A 13,999-nucleotide genomic window follows, 5' to 3' on the forward strand; every position below is an offset into this window, starting at 1 on the left:
ATTATTATTATTATTATTATTATTATTATTATTATTATTATTATTATTATTATTATTATTATTATTATTATTATTATTCTATTATTATTATTATTATTATTATTATTATTATTATTATTATTATTATTATTATTATTATTATTATTATTATTATTCCTTTTCCAAATTCTTTCATGTATACATATATCCTGTTATTTCACGCTTGTTCACCAAGTCCTTTTGGTGAAATTGTCGAAATACTACGGGGAAAGTCAGGGAAAAGTAGGAAAATAGGGGACCTTATAACAGCAAAAACCTACTCTCATATCTGGCATTAGCGTCAGGGTCATCCCTAAATGCCAACGTAAGAGAAGCAAGCTGCTGATTGATGTAAAGATTCTATCTTCGCATAATATACGACTAGCAATCATTTCGTTTACCGCGTTGGAAAAAACGGTTATATCTCCTCACTTTAGTTGTGGTTTGTACAGTCTAAGTGGGTTTCCATCCAGCAAAATCATACACTACTTCAGAGAAAGCAATGAAATTGAAGGTAAATTTCCCGCTGTCGTGATAAACTTACTCAAATTATTAGACATGAATTCGGTGTTTTCGAGGTATTGATTGACTCGATGAAAAAGGATAGTCAGTCAGGACGGTTGGTTGTACATTTTGCTACTTCTTGTTTTAAAGTTCTGGCTTCTAGGGATGTTTATTGTTACAATAGTTCTAAACTGATAAGTTGCAGGGGAATTAGATAGCGTTGACATTTGAAAACGAGACATTTGGATTAGGGTTTTCGAAATAACCACTTATCCGTGGTCCATCATTGAAGTTGAATCAAGTAAGATAAAAACTGATCCGAGGGCCTTATTGCATGTTCAGCATGTTGTGGTGTAAGCGCGGCCGTACTATAAAAATTTCTGTTGTGCCCACAACACGGGCACTCTACCCAGCAGAAAACTACCTATCAAAAGGTGGGATCTACACAAGTGATGTGCAGGATGCGGCTCTCCTAATTATCCTACTTTCGTTCCTTTCTTTAACCTTATCTCCACATGTTATATTACCCATAAAACAATGTGGTGGTCTTCCCAATACATGTGATATTATGCATTGTTAATTATGTCTAGTAGGACCTACATTAGGCCGTGGAGAATGATCACGTATATCTTTGTGTTTTGTTTCTTTTTTGTATCCGCTTGTGTTTTTTCAGAAAATATAGGAGCCACTGATCGCCGAGTGAAAGCGATTTTATGGGGAATAATCTGAGAGGAGGTCAGTTTCAGTTTTGACTTCATTTCGTTCCGTTCTGAATTTTCTCAGATTCAACTGTTTGATTTTATAAAGCTCTTGTTATAAATGTGCCAAATTAGGCAAACATAAGTGATAAGATCTGAGTCACTCTAACCAATATGAATCAAAGCAGCAGCTTTTTTCTGTTAGAGGGATTTATGACTGAAACAAAAAAATACCTGCATTTTTCAATGTAACACGCAGCCTTTTGGCTTTAGTTTTTTTTCGCCCAGAGTGATTTTGGAAGATGATAAACCGCTTCATGATATCATCTTGAATAGTATTCGTTGCGCTAGTTACTTTTTTGCATGTATCAATAACCTCTTATATGTATGATCAAAATCCACTGCATCAGCTGTAAATTAATTGAAGACAGTTTTGCGTTTCCGGGAATTTTCACATGTTGCAAAACTGTCCTTAACCATATATTTCGTTTTTTTTCTCAGGAATTTACAAGTTTATTAAAATTTTAAAGTTTCAAAACTTTGAATTTTGATCAAGTCTTCAAAAAAAAAAATTTTTTAGTTAAATCTAAAGATTTACTACGTTTCTCATTTATTTGTTAATCATGCAAACACTAAGTCTGCTGTGAAAATTCCGGTATAAGAAGTTCTTCAAGCATTTCTTCACTACATTGTGTTTTGAGAAAGCAGGATAATTTCAGTCTCTATTGTCATTTTTATATAAACTGGGAGGTAAGGGGCGATGTCCTTCGTTTTTATTTTTTCCTGAATTCAATGCGCAGGTTTCCTTATAGGATTAAAGTTGCTGATTACTGAGCAGCAGAAAGATGGGTTATCAGAATTATCAAGAATATTATGTTTAAAGTAGCAAGGTTGGGTTGAAATGGAAACGAGATTTTCCATTTCAACCGAACTTCACTACTCTGAACAGAAAAGCTTGCATTTCCCATTTCATGTATCATGACGCACTCGAAATCATTACTAGCTATTACTGGAGGTAATTTTTTACACAGTTGGTATAGATTTTTCTCTCTACCTATGTTTTTTATAGTCTTTAAGTTGCCATGAGAAAAACTAGTATCTTCTTTTGAAATTTTAATAACTGCAACTCTTACAATAGTTTTTTCCGACTTTCTTGAGCATCCTTTTGTAGAGATAGTCCTCGGTGCAAACGACGCAAGTTGGAGTACTAGCAGTAAGTGAAAGACTTTTCAGTAATCTCTGCAGTTCTTACTGTTAAAGTTAGCTGATTTTAGAACGGAGTTACGTTGTTCGTGAGAGTGATGATGATCCTTCTTACGGATGTCCGTTCAAGTTCAGCTTATTTGTTTTTCACCATACAATTCATTATTTCCTTATCCTCTTTAAAGATTTACCTTCAATTTCACGCCTTTTTCTTGCTGTTTTCATCGATTCATCGTCAAAATTTAAGTAGAAAATTACCGTCAAGCTATTCCAGAACGAAGGTTTTGTTCTGCTCAAAAACTGGTTTGCTTGATTACGGATGGTTGTTACTGATAAATAGTTGGAAAGGATACTAAATAACGCAATACTCACCTTGTTCTTCAGTTTATGAGGGAAAATGTTGGTTTAAGTGTCATTTGCTGCAATCCTTTTCATTCTTATCGTTCTTATTCGCTTTATTATCGTTATTAGAGAAACTAGGTGTTGATGCGAAGTTATTAGAGTAACAGAGGTAGTTGTGGGCGTTTGAGATAAAATAAAACGAGGAGGGTGTTCGTCTAGTGGACCTCTTTCCTCATCTTGTTTTCTTTGCTGTCTTCATTGCCAGAAGTGTAACTCGCTCTGATAAAAGCTTTTCGTGCTACTCAAAATACACTAACTGATCTAGGAACTGGTTGAAATGGGTCTTCCTGCTGACTTCGTCACATTCAGTGCGTTTTAATGCCAACTTATGCTTCTTTTTACCAAGGCTTGTGTTTGTGTTCATGTGCTGCTAATTATCTGTTTCAGTGCCACTCATTTTTGCATTCCTTGCACCAAACTTTAAGATGTTTTGTTACTTTACTTTGCCGGCATGTCTGCAATCAGTAAGTTGTGTCATATCACAGCAATCTTTTTGAAAGCTTTGCAAAAGTTATCCTGATTACCTCCTGGTATAGATTTTTTTACACTATCACTTGGAAATTGAAACGTAAAGTTATCCTTTCTATCATTCAAATGTTGAACATTCCAAAGTTCATTTAAAAAAGCTTTCCAAAAACTATTTCTCTCTTTCTGGTGGACATTTTTCAAAAATGCTGATTTTGAGCTGATTTTCTAGCTCCCTATTTCATGGGCTTTGGTGGTGTTTGACAATTTGCGGTCGCAGGAAGTTTTGGAATGCATATTTAAATTCTTATGATGAAGATCAATCTCTTCGTACGATTACTGGCATAGGCATATATTATAGGAAAAAATCATACTATCTTTTACCACTTCTGATAATTCCGTTCCTTCTTAAGAATAATTAAGCAAATCCGATCACTCGGTATTGAATATATTCTAGATGACAAATCTCGAGATGATTGTAAACATGCCTTCTGTTTTGCAAGTCCATTTAGTTTATCTCCTGTTTCATTTGGCGAGAGTTTTGAAATATTCAGTTTAAAACTTGCATAGAAGTAAATCATTAAAAAAGAAATTCTTTGAGGAATTACATCGATTCAAGTCTCTGACTTGATGGCACAGAACAAGGTATATCGAATAATTCTGATATATTTCCTTCTGATATACAAAGAGTTATCCATTACAGCTTTATGAAATATACTTCTGCTGTACTTTTTCTTAAAGTAGGGTGCCGGGACGGGTGTAACTGCAAAAGAAGAAAATGTTGCTTGATTAATCGAATGAATATTTTGTCTTCTCCATGTGCAGTATTTACATTCCCCTTTATAGTACGAGTGCACAATGCAAACACCATTTCGATCCTGTAGTTTTTTACGATGCTTGCTCTTGTTCATAACTGATGATGTTGCTTGCTTTCTTTCTTTTCGCAATGTTAAGAAATGAACGATTTTTATTACAGAACTGCAGGAAAAGTGGAATTGAAAAGAGAAATAGAATTAAAATAGAGTTGAGATCAAATATAAGTATTATTAAATTAGTTGCTGTAACCATCGAAATTACTGTGAGTTGAGCAAATATGACATGCGTTGATGCCAAATATATGCATTCGATAAGCCACAATAGGAAAGCATAAGTATTGCTTTAAAAAACTAGGCTTTATATGTTTCATAAAAGGAATGAGGTTGTTAAATACAACCTATTACTAACTAATACGCAGTGAAGTAAACGTTTGCCACTTGGTAAGTGGCAAACGGTTAGAATTGTTTTATGATCGAGTGAACTTATATTCTTGTGCCTCTCTGCTCTCGCGGGTATGTTTTTGCGAAGTGTCATATCCCTTGCTACGGACTTTTTTTTTCGGAACAAATGACTTCTGATCGAGACGGTTTGCTTAAAAACGCATCCAGTGGTACGATATCCAGTGCTGGACCATCTGAGATCATTGTATCAGAATCATTAGACGATACGACTCCAAGTGAACTTAATGAATTTGGAGACTATGGAACTTTGAAAAGACTATTCAAAAAGAGTGCTGACATTCGAAGTAAATTTAAAGGTGTGTCCTGTTATACAGTTCACCAGTCAGGTCTCATATATATCTCCACTGTTTCTTCCCTGTCTTCTCATACTTCCTCACTTAATTTTGATTTTTTATGTTCTTGGAGATCTCATGTAAGGTATTGGTATTGATTGGATAGCACGTAATTGTTGGAAAATATTTTCATAATTCAAAACCGCATGTTATGAAATTTAAGAGTTCCTGGACAAGTATGTAGTTAAAATAACAAACTCACTGGTCTATTTTGCCAACAATGCGTTATTTTTTTGAAGGTCTTGAAAGACTATTGTTTCGTCCAACAAATAGTTTTCTCATTCGAAATTCAAAATATATGACAGATTTTTGGCTTCAGGAAGGTGCTGCCAACATGTTATACCATTCCGCTGACTTCGGATATGTTGTCCGGAGTTCTGCATTGAGTATTAGATTTATTTCCGCATATTAATGAATTAATAAAACGTTGTCTGAAGTATTTTCTACGGTATTGGTATTTTCTGCTTTGGCTTCAGCACTATGACATTGTGAATTGAATAAAGTAACTGAATTTTTCTTTTCTGCCTGCAAATATCCTTAGATACCTTTCTCTTTGTTCCTATACTCAAATTTTTTACTGTTAGTAAATGTGACCAATTTGATACTACCCGGTATCTTCTAAGTCCAGATGTTGGTGCAGCTATTTCATGGAGTCTCTTTTAAACGAAGGCTGCTGATGAAGGTCACTGAAAACTGATGAATTTTCTCCTTCACTATAAAAGACCTCAAACGTTATCGAATACGATGAGATACGAAACTTATCCGCGTTGTAGCAGAAGGAGAAAATTAAGTTTAAGATTAGACTTCAATATAGTGGGCCAATGCAATGTGTATTTCATTACCCAAATATATTTTTTAAAGGAAGCACATCTCTGGGTTATCATTCAAACTTTGGACAGCGGCATTCGCCATGTTGCTGAAGCTTATCTACAGTTTTATATCACTGCAGGAGATATTTTTATATGCAAAAAAAAAGAATTTTTTTTTTCTGAAGTAGTATATTATGAGATTCGACTTGACTTTTATTGTTGTATGTTCTTTAATGCAAGAAATTCATCAGACGCAATTCTTGCTGTACGAAGAGTGGCCGCCGGTAGCTTTCAGTAGATGAACCCTTATGGATTTATTACGATAAGTTGTCGCATCATTTTGCAAAGAAAATTTCCAGGAAATTGAGATTGACGTTTTCATATTTTATGGCATATTTCGGTCAGGAATTTTGCTTATCAAATTCATGTATTTTAATGAGGTTAAAATTTTCGAGTATTCGTAGAATTGAAATATACTCCACATATATAAGCGAGTGGTACTTTCTGGGTGCGGAAAGAAATTAAGCTAAATATGTTACTTTCTAGTGATTGGTTGAAAACCAACTTCATCTTTTTTTTTTTCAGAATCAGTTCCTGACGATGGGTTGCAAATTGCGAATTATGATGAGAATACAGTGGTGAATCAAGGCACATCAGAATGGCCTTTGCCACAGCTCACTTTTCATCATGTACATGGTTCCAATATACAAATTTTACGAGGAGGTCGAGTCGCGAGACGAAGGGAATCTTTCTGTAAAGGACTTGCCTTCAGCAGTCGGTAAAAAGTTTTTCAATTGTTCAACTAAGAATCATAGAGAATTCAAAAGTTTGAGCTATGAAGTCCTTTCGTGTATCGACTGCTTTTTGCTAAAGAGTGATATATTTGGCTCGCGAGAGGAGGGGAGTAGAAGGGCGAGAAGAGGAGTACTGTGGTGTGTTTTGCTTACGCGTAGCACAAAACGAATACTCAGGACCACTACGAAATAAGGCATTGATTCTTAATTAAGTAAATTAAGTCTTGAAATTCTCATACCTAGTTAGAGAATTTGTAGACAAATTATGTTCAAAATGTTGCGAACAGTTCAATAGTAATTGATTTCATTAGAATTGCTAGAGAGGCGAAATATTTTCGAAGGGATCTCAGTATATAGATAAGGTGCAGGTGCGAAATGCTGGAATGATTGTTATTAAACGATCATTTTTTGCGGATCCCTTTATTTCGTTTCTGCCACTTTGTTAAATGGATTCGGTGTTCAAATTTTAAATGAATGGATCCTGCTTCATTTGTGAAGACACTGCATTTTTGTTTTAAGGATGTCTTTTGTCCTCGTACGTTTAAATAGGCCGTCTTTGTTGTTGCTGGTGTACTGTCTAAGCGTTTCATTTTCAGTAGAGCATTAATTTATTCATATAAATTTAGATTTCACGAGCATTTTGTTCTCTTTACGATTTAAAAAAATATATCGTGGCGGTGTTAGAGTAAAGAGTAAAGCGAGGAAAAAAAAGCGAATCTTATTTATATAGAGTAAAGCGAGAAAAGAGTAAAGCGAAGCTTATTTGTCAAATGAAAGTAGCATCTTTTTTGAGATTTGCAAGCTTTCTCATCCTTTAAACATTTCATGTGAAATTTCATGTACAAATAGGTGTTGAAGGTTTCTTTTTTCATTTGAGTATAAATGTCTCAGCCAATTTTTCATTCAGGATCAATAATAATCGAATCAAGATTTTACAGGCCGATACAGATAGATGAGAATGTTTGCATTCGATTTGCTGAAGTGGTTTCAAATTGGTCTGGTGTTTTACGCTTCGGTGTTACAAATGTTGATCCAGAAACTTTTCGTGGCATCGAGCTACCAAAGTGATTTTTTTGAAAATTTCCATGGTTTTTTCGTGGTTTTATTTGGCAGTTTATAATTCCATTTTCCAATGTTTGTTGTTGCTTATAGTATATAATATTCAATTTTTTAGATTTGCATGTCCAGATTTAACGAGTAAAGAAGGATATTGGGCAAAAGCGTTACCCGAGCGCTACTCTGTCGCTGGTTCAATTTTGCATTTTTATGTAAATGCTGAGGGCGAACTTTATTACGGAATAAATGGTGTTTTGAAAGGACAGTTTCTGAATGGAATCAATGTGTTTTCGCCCTTATGGGTTATTGTAGATATATATGGGAATAGTTCCTCACTTGAATTCATTGGTAAATACTTTTTTCGAGAGTGATTGCTGTACATATACTTTTTTCGAAAGTGATTACTGTACAAAATCTTTTATAAACCGTTGTTCCGTAACGGGTCATTTGCATAATGAACTTGGCCATGATTCAGTTGGCTTAGCGAATTGATCTTTCATATTTTTTTGATCAGTTGGCCGTTGCGTTCCTGTTTGAAAATTAAGCAGTAAATTTACTAGATTTCTCATGATTCTGAATTTTCTTAGTGTATATATTCTGGTTTATTATGAGCGTTGCATAATGTATATTGGATTGTTCGTTGATTTTTTTGCGGTATAGCGTGAATCTCGTTTCGATAAACTTCGCTATTATTGAGAATATAATACAATTAGTTCCGTATATATCGTTGCTTATCCTGTCTATATCCAATTACTTTACAGACCCGAATGAAGTCAGGTTTCGGTCAGCACGGTCAGTGGTGAGTAGGAATCGTGCAAGCAGTCGTCCTCTTTCAGCAACAGTAGTCTCACAAGCACAAACTGCAACGACGAGCACTACGGCGCACCACCGACACCCTAGAAACAGTTTAAGTTCGCGGCCAGATTTGCCTCTTTCAAAATATCATACAGGCAAGATCTGTGTATCATTCCAGATAATTTGTAAACACTCCACATTTCGTTTTATTAGTATTGAAATGAATTTTTCAGGTATACAATTTAGACCGTTGACTTTTCATACTGTCCGTGGAAAGCATGTTGCTTTGACTCACGCTTATACTGTTGCCGAAAGACATGCTGGTGAATATGCCTGTGGTTATGTTTTCACATCCAGACCTCTTGCATTAAACGAAAAAATCGTGATTCAGGTTGCGTTTAAAATGGAAAACTTATTTGAAATTTCCATCTTAATTAAACAGTACCTTTTCGAGGCGCTTGTGAAAAAAAAAAAATCCTGGCTTGAGCGAAGTTTTATGCACTGTTAAAATTCTTTTTCACAGTCACATTTTGTTTTCAGATACTGGATATAGAGTCAGCTTATACTGGTAGTATGGCGTTTGGATTGACTTGCTGCGACCCGGTTAATTTACAAGGTTCTACACTCCCCGTGGATAGTGATGATCTTTTAGAAAGGCCGGAATACTGGGTTGGCATCAAAGATGTTGCTGCACAACCTAAAATTAGTGATGAACTGTCATTTTGGATTACTGAAAAAGGTGTGTTTATCCTTTTTTCAAGAATGAAATTTTTTTTTTCTAGAATGTTTTGCAATATTCTCATTTCATTATGGTATTTTTGAGGCGAGGTTTATTTTGCGAAGAACAACCTCACACCTCGCGTCATCATTCATGTGGATACATCTGTGAGGCTGTGGGCATATTTCGATGTTTACGGCACGACTCAGAAAATACGTGTGCTAGGTAATTTTGGATCTGAAAAGATACTGGGAAGCGTCAGACGATGTTCATTGTTAACATTCAGTTGAATTTGATAGAAGTAATATATTAATATGATTGGAAAGTTGTGATTTCAACTAACATGTTACCAGACATGTTTATGAATGCTTGGTCATGAAGAGTGCAGAGACTATCCGCTTTATTGATGAAGTTCATGTACAAGGTTTCAGAACAGTTTTAGCATCAAGTATAAAGTTTTTGTTTCTGTATAGGAAGTGTTAAAGTAACCGCAGCGTCTCAAATGGCAACGCAGCGTTTGCCGCCAATGCCAGCAGTCACAAGAACCTCACGCAGTTTGCTTGACTTATCCCCTGAAATACGAACAGATGCGGGAGGATCAAGCAGTGAATTGTAAGCTTTATCAAATTTGTAGATTATTTCTTGTTAGTTATACAGTATTTCGAATCAATCAAAAGAGCACTTGTTGCCTTGCCGTAAAAGCTTATGCATTGCTTTTGTGTGATAGCTCTTTTTAACCATGTTTCTCAGATCTGGTTTTCCAACGACGAGCACGCTTCTCGCACATACTAATCGTGAGGACTGTTCTCCTCTTTTATCCAGACGAACGCAATCAGAAACTGGTGACAGTTTGAGCGGAATGTTTTTACGTCTGCCATGTACTTCACGTAACTTTTTTGATCATTGTTCTTCATCAAACAAAAAAAAAAGCCAAATATTTTGAGTAAAATATAAGTAAAGAAGGTGGATAACTTGATATGAATGTAAATTTATCCCTATTCAGAAACAGAAAGGAGAGTACCTGCTTCAACGTCCACTGTAGCTAGGCCCTCGAGACCGGTATTTATGAGTGGGGAACATTTCATTGACTTGTTGGAAAATTCAAATAACATCCATGAACTGCATGGTAACGAATCTAATATGTCTCATCGATCACAATTTCCACCACCTCCAGTTCCAGCCAGGTACAAATTTGATTCAGATCTAGAATTATGCGTGTGTTTGCTAGTTTGAAAGTATGTGAAAGTTAGGAGTTAAAATTTTATGCGTATATTGAAGGACATCTCCTGTACGGTTTCTGCCTGGAAAACCACCTTTACATCCTTCACCGCGTCCGCTTTTACCTGCACAAACGGCAAGTCATCAACAGCGGTCCGGTGATGATGAAGGGGAAATTGGCGATGAATGTAGAATCTGTATGAACTCTAAAGTAAGTTTTCTCTTCTACCGAATCGCTAACGTTAATCGTCAAAACATATATCGAAGAAAACAGTAGCTTTACTGTTGCGGTGAGTGCAAGGAGTGGTTCGGTATTTAGGTTGGGTAGTTACCTATGATTTATATCTTGTGAAGGCATGCTTAAAAATTATTCTCAACGGCGACAGGCTGAGATCATTCATAATTTATTCGCTTACAGGTAAATTGTGTAATTTACACATGTGGGCATATGTCGATGTGTTTTGAATGTGCAACAGAAACATGGCACTTAAATGGGGAGTGCCCAATATGTCGCAAGAAGATCGAGGATGTCATCAAAATTTACAAGTCATAACGCCGTCTCTATCGTATGACTATCCTTCTAAGTTTTTGCTTGATGTTGCATTTTCTATTTCCGTTACCCATAAATCACTCGCTTACTGGATCTTTCTAAAAGTTCTATGTCTTTTATCAGTTTTTTTTGATTTTTAAAAACTGGTCGTTTTCTTGCGCAAAATCTTCGGTATCCATCGAAGCTTCACAGGCTGGACATTAGGGACGGTTCCTTTTCCCATACTTATGTCCTTCGCTTTTTTCTACTTCATTTCTTACATTAAATTCATTTGTTGATTTTGGTTGTGCGGTAATTCTTCGTAGTTAATAGGTTTCACTTGGTGATAAGAACAGTCAGCTATTCTCAAGTTAATAGATTCATTTTTACAAAAAACATATGCTGGACTGTTTCAGATTTTGATCACTTTTTATGAAAGCGATTATTATTATTGTTATCATCCTTTATTATCATCAATTGATTCAGTAATCTATGGGGAATATGTAAGCGAAATGTAATTTTTTAATTTGTTTCCTGATTAATACTGGCATTTTAGATTTCATCGTACAAGTCTTCGTGGATTGTTGCAGATTATGGAAGAGTACAGAGAGTTACCTTTATTATTCAACCATATTTTGGGTGGCTCTTGATCAGATGTTTAAGTTATGGGATATATTGTTCATTTTTTCTTTTATGGAATTTCTCGAACTGCATAACATAATATTGCAATCAAATTCCGGTATGTTTTAATACTTTACTATTGTGTATTCATTTTTTTCGCTTCGCATTCTTTCAGTTTTTTTTACTATGTAGGTTGTTAATGCGATTAAATTTTCTCCTTTATTTATCCATAGAATATATACGCGTTGCTTGTTGTAAAGACATAGTTCTCCTTCACTCGCACTATGATTAATTCGCGCAGTTCTTAGCTGTTTTTTGTCATTAACTGGGATTTATGGTTTTTTAATGTTATTGGGATGCTCTGAGGCTTAATAATGCTTCATTGATATGTTGAGACATAGTAGTATGTTGTTCAGTTTTGAAGTTCACAAGTAGGAATAATTTGTGGATATAATGGATGCACCTGTGCCTTCTTCATTCACCTGATTTCGGTTTCTGTGTTATCATTTACTGCGCTGATGAATGTTTGTGAAAGCTCGACTTGAGGTCTAACTTTTGCGTATTTCTTGAGTTTTTTAAATTGTTCTGGACGATGCTCTCTTGCTTTTTTTGGATCTTCAATTGAGAGTCTCTATTTATATTGGACGGCTTTCTACTGGGTTGACAGTTCGCTTTCATTTGAGTGTCTATTCTATGGTGCTAAATTTTTTAATTTGATTTTGACTCTGTAAGTTTTCACATATGTGTGCTGCTGCATGTACTTTTGTGGTCCGTTTTATGCAGTGGATTTTGCAGCAGCACAGCATTGTTGGTTCTGCTGTGTCGTAAATATTACCATCATTTTCCCATATTTATTGTTACTATTACAAAAAGATCACATTTGGATGATTTATGTTTTGTATAAACGTGGGGTGTCTTCACTTCATGCTTATCTATTTTGAGGTATCGTTGATAAAACACATTATTACTGTCATTATTACCGTCCTTTGTCGTATAGAACGCATCACCTCAGCTAGATAAAAAAGCCATTCAAGATGCACTGTTATTATTATTGCGACATAAGTGATAAGTGAATATTCCTCAGTTGCATGAAAACCATCACACCTGTTTGAATCAAAATTTGTCTTCATATTAAAACGGGCTATTTCTGTTTTATGTAATATGCTAAGGTTTGGTGTTATAGTAGTGCGACAAAGTTAATTGCAATTTTCGAGTTTTTGAAGTCTTATTTAAGTTATACACTGGTCAGAAACTGTATTTTAATTTGGCGCTGCAACAATATACACCATAGTTGGCGTCTGACTCATATGCGTTTTGGATTACAAAGTGTAACGAAGGCGACAGGAAGGACTTCTATGCAGTTTTGAGTTCGCAATGTGCTATTGTTACTAAAAGGTCTGACAAGACCAATAGGAAATTCGCGAAAAGTGTTGGTTACCAAAGTAGAGCTGAGAAAAAGTTGCAAAGTTTAATGTGTCAAGCGAGCGATAGAACCAAAGATTTTCTGCACTTCCTAGCTAGGCCTTAGTTTTTCGATCCTATAAATACTTTCTGCAGATTGATGTAGTCCTTCCAATTTTTGCATATTCCCAATTTTGAGTACGGATAGTTTTTAGAAGTTGTTGACATCTTGGCCTAGTTTCATGCTCTCTCTCTACGTCTTTTTCTACCGAATATTTATAGAAAACGAAGTTACGCACTCTTTGAAAAGCTGAGATTTGGAGTGCATTAGTCCATTCTCGCACTTCGACATTGGTTGGCTATATTATTATAATTCGTCACTGTTCAATTCAGTGATAACGAGTTTGGTATTTTTGTCGGAGCATAGAATGCCTAGTTTTGAAGAGTTAGTTTTGAAGCCCAATACCATAGATAAGACAAAGTTAAGAAGGTTGCTGATATATATCACTCCAAATGCTAGGCTATTTGGGAATTTTCAGAGACTGAAATAGGTTGCATGTAGCAGCTGTTATTAATTAAGACAAAGGGTTGCTTTTTGACTACTCCGTATTAAATAAGAAGGAGGGCACAAATTCATTATTCATATAACCAGTTCTTTCTCTATTTTTTGAAAGTATTGCTCTGCTGTTAATTAGTCCTGATTTCAAATTGATGAAGTTTGTGCTGTTTATTGTCATTTCATTTTTTGATTTTCTTTCAAACAAAACATAATTGGTATGATTTGATAAAAAGTGAGGCTACAATAACGCCAAATGAATTTATCAGTGAGAAAAACGTCACAGGTAATTTCGAAAAAACATTTGTAAGAACCATTTTACGGAAATAAAAACAACAGATAGCATACGAGATTATAGCAAACATTGCTCTTTCACTTCAAAATTTACCATCTTATTATTTGTACTATCATATCTCGGACTTTTCATATAACTATCTAGTATGAGTGGAGTATGGGAAACAGTGAAGATTAACTATTTGGCGTCCGCTTAGAATATATTAGACGAAAAACCAAGCAAGTTCCTTGTCAAAACCACTAAATGGCTTGATTTCTTCTGGCTCGAGTTGTTCACTCCAAAATGCCAAAATGTGAAATGCACAGCAA

The 13,999-nt window shown here is 35.1% G+C and overlaps 1 protein-coding gene across 2 annotated transcripts; it reads left to right on the forward strand.

Annotated features, from left to right (window-relative positions):
• Window positions 1-4,673: 4,673 nt before the first annotated feature.
• LOAG_06111 lies at window positions 4,674-12,441 on the forward strand (the record flags this gene model as incomplete). 2 transcript variants are annotated; one of them, XM_020447064.1, is made up of 14 exons in its annotated part: window positions 4,674-4,863; window positions 6,294-6,486; window positions 7,441-7,566; window positions 7,677-7,906; window positions 8,320-8,508; window positions 8,587-8,744; window positions 8,894-9,092; window positions 9,177-9,296; window positions 9,545-9,683; window positions 9,822-9,958; window positions 10,075-10,255; window positions 10,350-10,500; window positions 10,708-10,855; window positions 11,375-12,441. In XM_020447064.1, the coding sequence occupies 13 exons, from the start codon at window positions 4,674-4,676 to the stop codon at window positions 10,840-10,842; spliced, it is 2,148 nt and encodes a 715-aa protein (XP_020302666.1). In that variant the 3' UTR covers window positions 10,843-10,855; window positions 11,375-12,441. The 2 variants fall into 2 exon arrangements, with proteins under 2 accessions (XP_020302666.1, XP_020306881.1); XM_020447065.1 differs by lacking the exon at window positions 11,375-12,441 and adding an exon at window positions 11,235-11,332.
• Window positions 12,442-13,999: the final 1,558 nt, after the last annotated feature.

The sequence above is a fragment of the Loa loa genome, assembly GCF_000183805.2.
Source record: "Loa loa unplaced genomic scaffold supercont3.28, whole genome shotgun sequence".
Lineage (NCBI taxonomy): Eukaryota > Metazoa > Nematoda > Chromadorea > Rhabditida > Onchocercidae > Loa > Loa loa.